The following is a 14,269-nucleotide window of genomic DNA, read 5'->3' as shown; positions in this document are numbered from 1 at the left end:
TTTTCTCGTAAAAAAGCGATAATATTCCGACCGGGAATCTGCGTTTAGGTAAACAGAGGAAAGAAAACAAAGCATTCGGTCGACGCGGGCACGCGCCTGAGTCTCACAGTACTGTAACCAGCCACTACCCAAACGCGCTACTTTTTTTCAACCAGAGCCTGCAAAGCCACGATTCAGCTTTTTGCCGCCTTCTGAGAGCCCATGGGAGCCGTAGGAAGTGTCACGTAACAGCAGAGATCCTCTGTAATGGATAGAGATGGCAAAGAAGGCCAAGAAATGGTCAGACAGGGTACTTCCTGTACAGAATCTTCTCAGGTTTTGACCTGCCATTTGAGTTCTGTTATACTCACAGACACCATTCAAACAGTTTTAGAAACTTTGGAGTGTTTTCTATCCAAAGCCAATAATTATATGCATATTCTAGTTACTGGGCAGGAGTAGTAACCAGATTAAATCGGGTACGTTTTTTTATCCAGCTGTGTCAATACTGCCCCCTAGCCCTAACAGGTTAACTCACCCCCAGGGACACAGACAGGACCAGGAGTCATTTGACAAGCCTGTTCTATGTTCACTATAAAACCCACCCTGATTTACTTGTCTAACAGACCAGGCCTCCACTCCATTGCGAGTTGGCCAATAGGTTTGACCATCCAATCCATCTACTGAAAGTGAACTATACCACGTGGTTAACTTTTAGACTATTGATAGAATAAGAACAAGTCTTTGATATTAATTAATAGTCTGCAGCTAGAAATTATATCATTGAACGCGAAGACCAACGAAACATCCATTCTATGACGACATTAATGAATGTCGCTTTGAAAGATCCATTCAGAGAGAGAGAGAGAGAGAGAGAGAGAGACTCTTCAACAAGGATCCCGACGACACACTGAGCGTAAATATATATATATTGATTGCAATTGTTCCCAAATGAGTGAGCTTTCATGTGCAAAGGATTAGCATATCAATTATTAATATTAATGAACTCTGTGTGCATCCTCAGCTGAACATTTTATGACCCATTGTTCTACAAGACACCAGCCACGCCTGTTTAGACCACTAGGGCACATTACTCTACCAATTCTTTGTGACGATAATTACTGTTTGTATACTTTCTGTGAATTACTTAGTTTAGTAAATAAATGATTTTAAGACAATTGATGTATGGATGACTCTTAGTAAAGACTGGGTTCGTGCAGATACAACAATTTACGACGTTTGGAATGAGACTGGACGCGAGGTAAAATACACCATTTAAACCAGAAGATAATCGGCCTATACTATAATAGAATATAATATATAATGTTGTAATATAGGAAAGTTATATTAGGAAAATTATAACTTTGTAATCTGAATATTTTCCTTGGTGCCCCGATCCCCTAGTTAATTACAATTAAACGATTAATCAGTTTAATCGCGTGATAATAATTACAGAGAGTTAATTGATAAACATGTCTTCAGTTTAATGGTACCCCAAAGACACGACACTGGGTTGTTCCTTTTCGTATGTTCCACCACCCTTTTTTGTATTATTGTAGTGACCTCTCTCCCTCCCTGAATGCATTTTTACCACTTTCATTCTTCCTTCCCTCCCTCCCTCTCAGGTCTTCCGGATGAGAAGGGGCGTGTTCAGATTCTCAACATTCACACTAATAAGATGCGTGACTTTGGCCTGCTGGCTCCTGATGTGGACGTGAAGGAGCTGGCTGCCGGGACCAAGAACTACAGTGGTGCTGAACTGGAGGGACTGGTCAGAGCTGCCCAATCAACAGCCATGAACCGCCACATTAAGGTTAGAGTCCAACCAATCAACAAACATGAACATCCATGATATGCTTAGACCAGTGGTTCCCAAACTTTTTATAGTCCCGTACCCCTTCAAACATTCAACCTCCAGCTGTGTACCCCCTCTAGCACCAGGGTCAGCGCACAATCAAATGTTGTTTTTTTGCCTTCATTCTAAGCCTGCTACACACATACTATACATTTATTAAACATAAGAATGAGTGTGAGTTTTTGTCATAACCCGGCTTGTGGGAAGTGACAAAGAGCTCTTATAGGACCAGGGCACAAATAATAATATAATAATAATCAAAAATTTTGCTCTTTTATTTAACCATCTTACATCTTATTTGTTCATCGAAAATTGGGAATAACTCACCACAGGTTAATGAGAAGGGTGTGCTTGAAAGGATGCACATAACTGCAATGTTGGGTTGTATTGGAAACACTAAGTCTTAAATAATTTTCCACACACAGTCTGTGCCTGTATTTAGTTTTCATGCTAGTGAGGCCCGAGAATCTACTCTCACATAGGTACGTGGTTGCAAAGGGCATCAGTGTCTTAACAGGGCGATTTTCCAAGGCATGACACTCTGAGCACAGCCCAATCCAGAAATCTGGCAGTGGCTTCTGATTAAATTACATTTTCACAGAACCGCTTGTTGCAATTTCGATGAGGCTCTCTTGTTCAGATATCGGTAAGTGGACTGGAGGCAGGGCATGAAAGGGATAATGAATCCAGTTGTTTGTGTCATCCGTTTCGGGAAATACCTGCGTAATTGCACACCCAACTCACTCAGGTGCTTCGCTATATCACATTTGACATTGTCCATTAGCTGGAGTTCATTTGCACACAAAAAATCATACAATGATGGAAAGACCTGTGTGTTGTTCTTGTTAATGCAGACAGAGAAAAGCTCCAACTTCTTAATCATAGCCTCAATTTTGTCCAACACATTGAATATAGTTGCAGAGAGTCCCTGTAATCCTAGATTCAGATCATTCAGGAGAGAAAAAACATCACTCAGATAGGCCAGTCGTGTGAGAATCTCGTCATCATGCAAGCGGTCAGACAAGTGAAAATTATGGTCAGTAAAGAACTTTAAGCTTGTCTCTCAATTAAAATAACCGTGTCAATACTTTTCCCCTTGATAACCAGCGCACTTCTGTATGTTGTAAAAGCGATACATGGTTGCTGCCCATATCATTGCATAGTCCAGAAAATACACAAGAGTTCAGGGGCCTTGCTTTAATAAAGTTAACCATTTTCACTGTAGTGTCCAAAACGTTTTTCAAGCTGTCAGGCATTCCCTTGGCAGCAAGAGCCTCTTGGTGGATGCTGCAGTGTACCCAAGTAGCATCGGGAGCAACTGCTTGCACACTCGTTACCACTCCACTATGTCTCCCATATACCAGGAGCTGTGCCAGGCCCGCCAAGTCTGTTGACTCATCCAGGTGTAACGCATAGAATTCACAGGCTTGTATGCAAAGCAGTAATTGTTTCAAAACATCTCCTGCCATGTCAGTGATGCATCGTGAAACAGTGTTGTTTGATGAAGGCATTGTCTGTATAGCTTTTTGGCCTTTTCCCCCAGCAATGTCCCAGCCATATCCGCGGCAGCAGGAAGAATTAAGGCCTCCACAATAGCATGTGGCTTGTCTGTCCTAGCCACTTGGTAGCTCACCATATAAGACACTTCTTGCCCCTTCTTATTAATGGTATCTGTTGCTTTTATACGTCTTACTACTAGAAAGTCATCTTAATTCTCGCTCAAAAAACTCCTGTGGCTTATTTATCAAATTGGCATGTTTTGTTTCTAAATGTCTGCGCAAGAGTGAAGGTTTCATCGAGTTGTGAGATAGTACTTTTGCACATATAACACACTGTGGCTGAGGAAAGGCACTACTCCCAATATAAGTGAACCCCAAATCAATGTAGTTCATATTTGCGCCTCTTCGATGGTCCAACGTCCCTGTCTGTTGTTCGGTGCTTTCCTGGGTAAGGGGGCAGTAACTCTTCGGCTGTATCAGATTCACAACTGTCAGTGTCCATGCTAGCTGGGCTAACAACAAATGTAGAATTACTGATGCCAGCATTGTGTGTGCTCGTGGAAGCAGAACAACTTGTGTCGTCGACAGGTGCAGGTATAGTACTGCTGGTAGTAGCAGTAATACCAGTAGCGCTGGGCCTTACGTTTTTTTTAACCATTTATCAATTTTCTAGCAAACGGAATGAGTAGCAGTTGCGTTTGGCTACATACGGACCCTTAGTGTGTCACGAGTGTCGTAGGGTATTGACCAAAACGCAGCGGGAACATGTATACTCATCTTTATTGTGAAAAGAAGGAAAAACAAACAAATCAAATTTATTTATACAGCCCTTCGTACATCAGCTGATATCTCAAAGTGCTGTACAGAAACCCAGCCTAAAGCCCCAAACAGCAAACAATGCATGTGAAAGAAGCACGGTGGCTAGAAAAAACTCCCTAGAAAGGCCAAAAACCTAGGAAGAAACCTAGAGAGGAACCAGGCTATGAGGGGTGGCCAGTCCTCTTCTGGCTGTGCCGGGTGGATATTATAACAGAAAATGGTCAAGATGTTAAAATGTTCATAAATGACCAGCATGGTCAAATAATAATCATAGTAGTTGTCGAGGGTGCAACAAGCACGTCCGGTGAACAGGTCAGGGTTCCATAGCCGCAGGCAGAACAGTTGAAACTGGAGCAGCAGCACAGCCAGGTGGACTGGGGACAGCAAGGAGTCATCATGCCAGGTAGTCCTGAGGCATGGTCCTAGGGCTCAGGTCCTCCGAGAGAAAGAGAATTAGAGAGAGCATATTTAAATTCACACAGGACACCGGATAATACAAGAGAAATACTCCAGATGTAGACTGACCCTAGCCCCCCGACACAAACTACTGCAGCATAAATACTGGAGGCTGAGACAGGAGGGATCAGAAGACACTGTGGCCCCATCCGATGATACCCCCGGACAGGGCCAAACAGGCAGGATATAACCCCACCCACTTTGCCAAAGCACAGCCCCCACACCACTAGAGGGATGTCTCCAACCACCAACTTACCGTCCTAAGACAAGGCCGAGTATAGCCCACAAAGATCTCCGCCACGGCACAACCCAAGGGGGGGCGCCAACCCAGACAGGAAGACCACGTCAGTGACTCAACCCACTCAAGTGACGCACCCCTCCCATGGACGGCATGGAAGAACACCAGTAAGCCAGTGGCTCAGCCCCTGTAATAGGGTTAGAGGCAGAGAATCCCAGTGGATTCTCTGCCTCTCCCAAACACGTATACAAACCACAACGCCCGACACTAACAGTCCTGTCAGGTGAACCGACACTAAACAAGAGACAACTACCCACAATTCCCATTACAAACACACCCCTATACATAGGACCTTCAATCAGAGGCAACGAGGAACAGCTGCCTCCGATTGAAGGCCAATCCCAATGAACTAAACATAGAACTAAACAACCTAGATCTAACATAGAAATACACTAACCTAGAACATAACCCAAAAACCCAGGAACACTCTAGTGGAATTCTAGTGGAATTCCCGCGAGAGAGTAACGGTTAATGTGATTGGATGTTAATTATTTGACTAGGCTACCTGTATTTGACATTGTGTTGTTATTTCGCTGGACACTAGATGGTTTAATTTTATTTTTGGCAGTGAAACGAGGCTACTCAGTCGAAGAAAAAACCTCACCCAAATGTATAGCCCTGTTGGAAAATATAAATGGACTGTTTGAAAACATATATATACAGTGGGGAGAACAAGTATTTGATACACTGCCGATTTTGCAGGTTTTCCTACTTACAAAGCATGTAGAGGTCTGTAATTTTTATCATATGTACACTTCAACTGTGAGAGACGGAATCTAAAACAAAGATCCAGAAAATCACATTGTATGATTTTTAAGTAATTCATTTGCATTTTATTGCATGACATAAGTATTTGATCACCTACCAACCAGTAAGAATTCCGGCTCTCACAGACCTGTTAGTTTTTCCTTAAGAAGCCCTCCTGTTCTCCACTCATTACCTGTATTAAATGCAGCTGCTTGAACTCGTTACCTGTATAAAAGACACGTGTCCACACACTCAATCAAACAGACTCCAACCTCTCCACAATGGCCAAGACCAGAGAGCTGTGTAAGGACATCAGGGATAAAATTGTAGACCTGCACAAGGCTGGGATGGGCTACAGGACAATAGGCAAGCAGCTTGGGGAGAAGGCAACAACTGTTGGCGCAATTATTAGAAAATGGAAGAAGTTCAAGATGACGGTCAATCACCCTCGGTCTGGGGCTCCATGCAAGATCTCACCTCGTGGGGCATCAATGATCATGAGGAAGGTGAGGGATCAGCCCAGAACTACACGGCAGGACCTGGTCAATGACCTGAAGAGAGCTGGGACCACAGTCTCAAAGAAAACCATTAATAACACACTACGCCGTCATGGATTAAAATCCTGCAGCGCACGCAAGGTCCCCCTGCTCAAGCTAGCGCATGTCCAGTCCCATCTGAAGTTTGCCAATGACCATCTGGATGATCCAGAGGAGGAATGGGAGAAGGTCATGTGGTCTGATGAGACAAAAATAGAGCTTTTTGGTCTAAACTCCACTCGCTGTGTTTGGAGGAAGAAGAAGGATGAGTACAACCCCAAGAACACGTGAAGCATGGAGGTGGAAACATCATTCTTTGGGGATGCTTTTCTGCAAAGGGGACAGGACGACTGCACCCTATTGAGGGGAGGATGGATGGGGCCATGTATCGCGAGATCTTGGCCAACAACCTCCTTCCCTCAGTAAGAGCATTGAAGATGGGTTGTGGCTGGGTCTTCCAGCATGACAACGACCCGAAACACACAGCCAGGGCAACTGAGGAGTGGCTCCGTAAGAAGCATCTCAAGGTCCTGGAGTGGCCTAGCCAGTCTCCAGACCTGAACCCAATAGATAATCTTTGGAGGGAGCTGAAAGTCCGTATTGCCCAGCGACAGCCCCGAAACCTGAAGGATCTGGAGAAGGTCTGTATGGAAGAGTGGGCCAAAATCCCTGCTGCAGTGTGTGCAAACCTGGTCAAGAACTACAGGAAACGTATGATCTCTGTAATTGCAAACAAAGGTTTCTGTACCAAATATTAAGTTCTGCTTTTCTGATGTATCAAATACTTATGTCATGCAATAAAATGCCAATTAATTACTTAAAAATCATACAATGTGATTTTCTGGATTTTTGTTTTAGATTCCGTCTCTCACAATTGAAGTGTACCTATGATAAAAATTACAGACCTCTACATGCTTTGTAAGTATCAGTGTATATGATACTATATATGACACAATATCAGTGTGGATGACGGATCACCAGCTCAAGCTGAACCTCGGCAAGACGGAGCTGCTCTTCCTCCCGGGGAAGGACTGCCCGTTCCATGATCTCGCCATCACGGTTGACAACTCCCTTGTGTCCTCCTCCCAGAGTGCTAAGAACCTTGGCGTGATCCTGGACAACACCCTGTCGTTCTCCACTAACATCAAGGCGGTGACCCGATCCTGTAGGTTCATGCTCTACAACATTCGCAGAGTACGACCCTGCCTCACACAGGAAGCGGCGCAGGTCCTAATCCAGGCACTTGTCATCTCCCGTCTGGATTACTGCAACTCGCTGTTGGCTGGGCTCCCTGCCTGTGCCATTAAACCCCTACAACTCATCCAGAACGCCGCAGCCCGTCTGGTGTTCAACCTTCCCAAGTTCTCTCACGTCACCCCGCTCCTCCGCTCTCTCCACTGGCTTCCAGTTGAAGCTCGCATCCGCTACAAGACCATGGTGATTGCCTACGGAGCTGTGAAGGGAACGGCACCTCCATACCTTCAGGCTCTGATCAGGCCCTACACCCAAACAAGGGCACTGCGTTCATCCACCACTGGCCTGCTGGCCCCCCTACCTCTGAGGAAGCACAGTTCCCGCTCAGCCCAGTCAAAACTGTTCGCTGCTCTGGCACCCCAATGGTGGAACAAGCTCCCTCACGACGCCAGGACAGCGGAGTCAATCACCACCTTCCGGAGACACCTGAAACCCCACCTCTTTAAGGAATACCTAGGATAGGATAAAGTAATCCTTTTAACCCCCCCCCCTTAAAAGATTTAGATGCACTATTGTAAAGTGGTTGTTCCACTGGATATCATAAGGTGAATGCACCATTTTGTAAGTCGCTCTGGATAAGAGCGTCTGCTAAATGACTTAAATGTAATGTAAGTAGGAAACACTGCCGATTTTGCAGGTTATCAAATATTTGTTCTCCCCACTGTACATATTTAATTTTAGAAATAATTTTTTTATAAAAAAAAAAGTTAATTACATTTTTATTTGGCGAAGCCCGATGGCATTGCGCGTACCCCAGTCTGGGAATACCTGGCTTAGACTATCCAATTGACAGCTTTGAACACACATGACATGGTTAGACTCCACCCCTTAGCAATGTGCTTTCAGGGGCTTTTATTCATCTCTGCCATAACTTTGTCCTTTGTTAAGTTTACTGTATATCACAGTCAGATCAGACTATTTATTTCTGTGGTTCCAGGCCACAGCCACAGTGGAGGTGGACACAGAGAGAGCCGAGAAGCTGCAGGTCACCAGAAGCGACTTCATGGGCTCCCTGAACAATGACATTAAACCAGTAAGTATCTCTCTACTATATGTGTATTTCAAAGGACAGTAAAAGTGAATAGGGTGTCATTTGAGATTGACCCTTAGACTGTCATTCCAATCCTAAAAAGTTTTGCCCACTCCCCCTCTTTATCCTCTTCCTCCCCCAGGCATTTGGTTCCAACCAGGAGGACTACGCCAGCTACATCATGAACGGCATCATCAAGTGGGGCGACCCTGTGACCCGTGTGCTGGATGACGGGGAGCTGCTGGTGCAGCAGACCAAGAACAGCGACCGCACACCACTGGTGGCTGTGCTACTGGAGGGTAGGCCTGACCACACACACACGTGTGAGCGAACACACATATACACATGCAAGTGAGCGTAGGCACATGCAGGTGGAGCGCACACACAGTTGAAAAACAGCCCCCCCCCTCTCTCTAATAGTCTTTATTTGTCCATCTGTCCTCTTAGGACCCCCTCACAGTGGAAAGACGGCCCTGGCTGCCCAAATCTCGGAGAGCTCAGAGTTCCCCTTCATTAAGATCTGTTCCCCAGACAAGATGATCGGTTTCTCCGAAAACTCCAAGTGCCTGGCTATCAAGAAGGTGGATGTGCACCATGAAAGAAAAATAGATACCTGCATACTGTTGAATGCTGCTGCAGTTTTATTAAGTGTTTTGACCCCGATGTCTTTGTAAGGCTGGCACCATGCCTATAGAAAGAGATGGCCACTGTGCCAGAATCTGGTCGAATGGTAGACTAGTTGTGGCGCTGCTGACTTTGGACCACGCATTGCCCCATAGAGTTGGTGGTTCGATCCCTGGGTCCCCCTCTCTTACTAGCTACTTCTCTCCAGTTTATCGGTCTCCCCCTTTTCCTATCTGATGTATCGATAACAACTAAGAGCAGAAGAAAGAGATTATTGCCAATACTTACTGTATGGTATTATTATACAGTCTTTTTGTGTTATTTAACTCTGTATCCCCTGCCTTCCTTCCCTCAGATCTTTGAGGATGCCTACAAGTCTCAGCTGAGCTGTGTGGTGGTGGATGACATTGAGCGTCTCCTAGGTGATTCTCTACCTCCACATTCCTCTGAAACCTCATTCTCCTTTTAGTCTAGTGGACCTCCTAATTCCATCTCTAGCGGAGCAACAAACTCGTATCTCTTTAACTTTCTAATGATGCTGCAGATAAACAAAACACTGTATCTAAAGCCAAGACCCAGTCTTCAATGCTAAAAGAATCAGCAGCAACACTAGTGGGTTCTGTCTGAAGTACTGTTCTGATTTCTTTGTGCTCCACTCCTTTAGACTACGTCCCCATTGGACCTCGCTTCTCCAACATGGTTCTCCAGGCCCTGCTGGTGCTGCTGAAGAAGACTCCTCCTAAAGTGAGTGTTCACTGTTCAGTTCAACATTACTTAATGCAGGTGTTGAGTTACATTAATGTGTTTATTTACACCAGTCTGTGTGTCTATGTGTATAAGTGTGTGCATGTACGTGTGTGTAACTCTGTCTGTGCTTTACTCTGTCTACAGGGCCGTAAGCTGTTGATCATTGGAACCACCAGCCGTAAGGAGGTGCTGCAGGAGATGGAGATGCTGGATGCCTTCAGTACCACCATCCACGTCCCCAACATCTCTACTGGAGAACACCTGGTGGAAGCCCTAGAGGTATGCACACACACGCACACACACCCACACACACAAACAAACAAGTGAACACACACAATATAAATATTGATGAAGAATTTTAGTAGCTAATGCTACTGTCTTGCTTGTGTGCCATTTTGTTTACTCATTGACATTGTATCCTTTGTAGCTACTAGGAAGCTTCACGGACGCAGAGCGGGTCACCATCGGCCAGCACGTCAAGGGAAAGAGGGTCTGGATTGGCATCAAGAAGCTCCTGATGCTAATCGAAATGTCTCTGCAGGTCAGTGGCAATCAGCACTCCTCCTCCTCATCATCGTTCAGCTGCAGAACAGTCGACCACAAGCATCATCCAGTAGCTATGGTCGCTAGAAAGGTCTCATGCCTCAAGAAGTGGTGCAAACGGTTTTATACGGTAGAGCCTGCATAATGCCACATATTTGCACTGTCAAGGTGTGTCTTCTTTTTCTTCTTCTGTAAACCACTGGTGTTAATCTTTGGTTTCCTGCTTCCTTCCTCCAGATGGATGTGGAGTACAGAGTCACTAAGTTCCTGCAGCTTCTTAGAGATGAGGGGGCGTGAGTACTCCCCAACCCCTCCCCCTTACCCACCCATGCAATCACCTTCACCCTGCCTGCCTGCAACTCAATCACAGCCACCCAATCACTTCCTTTCTTTGACTTTATAACCCTGCCTTCCTCTCTTGCATATCCATTACTCCATTTCAATCTCTGTGAATTTTACAACAAGGATACACAATAACAGGCACATATCTAAGGCTAAAGTAAAAAACACAATTTACTATATTACTAGTAGTACTAGTACATCAGTATTACTTATTTGACTGACACACTGACACATGAGATCCTATGAACATGAAACACTGTATCACGCTTGTTCATGTTCTTGAAGAGGGCTATGAATAAAGTTGTCATACTATCACTTTACTTGCCCACTGGCTGCCAATGCAGTCAGTGTATCAGTCGTTGACCGGTGTGATCTCATTTTGTCATCACCAGGTTGGATGACGCCAAGCACATCCGAATTTAAGCTGTCGCTGAGGGTAAGGCCATCAGTAGAAGCTACGAGGCTAGCTACCCAGACATTTAACTAGCTTCCCTAGCTACCGCCTCTAGCTTTAGGGAATAGCTTCCCTCATTCAGCTTCATTACAAGGATGCCAATGTTTTAGAGCTCTAGAAGGCCCTGCTGGCACTTCTGAGATCGTTCCTGTAACTATTTACATACCCATTTACGAGGAATACCCTCTGACCAGTTTGTGCTATGAGCAACCAAATTCTACATTTCAATGATCACATTATCAAACAATGACATCAAGCATATACAGTTGCGGTCAAATATATCAGCTTATGGAAACTGATTTAACACTTGTCATTAAAGAAGCTATTGTTTAGGTAAACTGACATCAGCTGTGAAGACATTTTATAACATTTTATGTCATTATAATGACCGCGTTATGAGGTTGTTACAGAAGATTTATATGCATGACGTACCTGCCACTCCTGTGCCTCAATCATGTCGATGTAATAAAAACATTACATAAGACAACCTTATGATCATTCCCTCCCTATGTCATGACATATTGTCCAGATTTAGTGGCTGATATGACCCTGCTGTGATAGTCTCTGACAATGGACACCACTTATTCAAAATCAGGGGTGCATAGCCTCAGTCCTCAAGCCCTTTGAACTACAGACCGACTTCTACCTGGGAATCTGTGACATCAAGTACCAGGGAGAAACAAAAGCAGCAAGACTGCAGAACCCTAGGGCCTGAGTTGTGCACCCCTGTCCTAGATTGCTGTTTTTTTTTTTTTACAAATTGTTCTGAAGCATTTTTGCAAGATTTGAGGAAAGCTAGCCAACAAAATGAAGTCTTTGCTTTCCTTTTGAATAGACATTCTACACAATTACCGTATATTAGAAAGGTCATTAAAGTGCTAAAATTACTGTTTAAAGATATAGTTCACCATTATGGTTCTCTTCTTGTTTTATAGCATATCCTGTTCAACATTTTTTTTCTGCCTTTTTTTGTTGTTGTGTGAGTACATGCTGTAGTACAGTAGGATGTGGTTTATGATACGTCAGGTGTTTAAGGTTGGGGACACTGGTAAATCATTGTCACCTAAAGGAGTCTGAATCAGTTTTATTCTCATCTCTCCACACGTCTGTCTCTCCAGAGAACGCACCGACCGCAATGACCGCAGCTACAAGTTCGACTAGAGCTGAAGGAGCGTCTGACCAAGAGACAAAAGGAGGAGAGGAGGACGTCCTCTGTTCGTCATCCATTCTCATCCAACCAATCCGAGAGGGAGAAGAAGTCGTCCCCTCTCACCCACGCATGTTTCAGCGGCAACTGTCGTCATCATCCATCCACCTGACACTATCGACATATCACATTACAGAAACCTATTGAAAATCGCACTGTTCCAATATGTTATCTGTATGAAATGCAATATGGATTGCAAAGTCCTGTCTTGTGCATTGTGCGTATATTTAGCCATGTATGTTTTAGCTTTCTGTATTTACAGCACTGTGTATCTGTCTTGCTATCTATATTTATTCAGACCAGTAGATATATCAGTCTTGAAAACATGATATATGTATTATATATGCACATAGATTCATATGAAGCGCAAGTCATCAAAATATTTTGAGTATTCAGATGATAACATACAGTGTAGTGGAAGTGAGAAGTGTCGTTTCTGGTGTAACTGTATTTCCCTCTACCCTTATTATTTATTTTCTGTACATAGTATATATTAAATACAGTATATCATTAATTACTTCAAATCATTCTATTGAGTAATATATATCAGTATCGTTGTTCATCTCAATACAAACTTGAAGATTGTGAATGAATAAGCATTGCTTCTGTGTGTGCCTGTAAGAGTGAGTGTGTCTGTGCGTAAGTACAGTATGTGTGTGTAGTTTAATCCAAATTTGACCAGTCTTTTGTTGTGATGCATTTGTTAATTTATTACTTTATTTATTACATGTGAACAGTACTTGTTGTCAAAGGCTCTTTTTATGTTCTGTCAATTGACCATGTGTGTCAACATACAGATGTATTATTGCAATAAATTATGTTTTTGGAAATGATTACAAATTAATTAAAAAAAGTAAGCTTGAGTCAATAAGTATTCAACACTTTTATTATGGCAAACCTAAATAAGTTCAGTAGTATTTTTTTTATTACCAAGTCACATAAGTTGGATAGCATCATCAGCATTTGTGGGTTTGAATACAGGCTCAAAATGGCCAGAAACAAAGGACTTTCTTCTGAAACTCGTCAGTCTATTCTTGTTCTGAGAAATGAAGGCTATTCCATGTGAGAAATTGCCAAGAAACTGAAGATCTGGTACAACGCTGTGTATTACTCCCTTCACAGAACAGCGAAAATTGTCTCTAACCAGAATAGAAAGAGGAGTGGGAGGCCCCGGTGCACAACTGAGCAAGAAGTACATTAGAGTGTGTAGTGTGAGAAACAAATGCCTCACAAGTCCTCAACAGGCAGCTTCAATAAATAGTACCTGCAAAACACCAGTCTCAACGTTAACAGTGAAGAGGCAACTACGGTATCCGTAACAGATTAAACAAACATTTGGATATTGTCAAATTTAAACAAACTACTGACACAAATAAACAAACAGTGGACCACACCACAAACTTTCACAGCACAGTTTAACCTACACATGACCTTTAGGGACAAAGCGCTCATCTGGACAGGTGTACACTGTAAGGGCATGATTTTATACCATTTTAAATCTTCCCCACTAATAAAGGTCCCTTTGGAAACACTGACCAACTTTTTGTTTCCTACCCTGTCATACTATTGTTTAATTAAAGGCAATGAAAAAACGTGATTTCCTGTGTTTTATATATATTTCCACAATTGTGAAAATTATGATAATACCCTTTTAGTGTAAGTGCTGTTTGAAAAGACCACCTGAAATTGCAGCCTGTTTTGGTGGGATGGCGTTTTGTCCCACCCTGGTGACATCGCCAGGCAATGAATTAGCTAATACACCAATAACAAAGAGAGATCCAATAACTGCTAACTTTCAGTTTTCCCCTCCCCACTCAGACCACTCCCAAGACATTCCTAGCAAAAGTCTTGCTTGAAAAATTGCTCTTTACTAAGAAGT

The 14,269-nt window shown here is 43.5% G+C and overlaps 1 protein-coding gene across 4 annotated transcripts in view; it reads left to right on the top strand.

Moving 5' to 3' along the window:
- LOC106583880 (vesicle-fusing ATPase) overlaps positions 1–13,258 on the top strand; it is a 50,350-nt gene extending 37,092 nt beyond the window's left edge. For 3 of the 4 annotated variants that reach the window (XM_014168501.2, XM_014168499.2, XM_045706276.1), the window contains 10 exons: positions 1,605–1,792; positions 8,381–8,476; positions 8,616–8,772; positions 8,921–9,054; positions 9,453–9,519; positions 9,762–9,841; positions 9,989–10,123; positions 10,272–10,385; positions 10,625–10,680; positions 12,302–13,258. In XM_014168501.2, coding sequence (XP_014023976.1) covers positions 1,605–1,792; positions 8,381–8,476; positions 8,616–8,772; positions 8,921–9,054; positions 9,453–9,519; positions 9,762–9,841; positions 9,989–10,123; positions 10,272–10,385; positions 10,625–10,680; positions 12,302–12,344 — 1,070 coding nt within the window. In that variant the 3' untranslated portion in view covers positions 12,345–13,258. Of the gene's footprint in view, positions 1–1,604; positions 1,793–8,380; positions 8,477–8,615; positions 8,773–8,920; positions 9,055–9,452; positions 9,520–9,761; positions 9,842–9,988; positions 10,124–10,271; positions 10,386–10,624; positions 10,681–11,121; positions 11,166–12,301 lie in introns of all 4 variants that reach the window. The other variant, XM_014168500.2, reaches the window with a different exon arrangement.
- Positions 13,259–14,269: the final 1,011 nt, after the last annotated feature.

Source organism: Salmo salar, chromosome ssa23, assembly GCF_905237065.1.
Source record: "Salmo salar chromosome ssa23, Ssal_v3.1, whole genome shotgun sequence".
Taxonomy (NCBI): Eukaryota; Metazoa; Chordata; class Actinopteri; order Salmoniformes; family Salmonidae; genus Salmo; species Salmo salar.
Note: the sequence above shows the minus strand (reverse complement) of the source record. Positions and strands in the feature narration are given on the sequence as shown.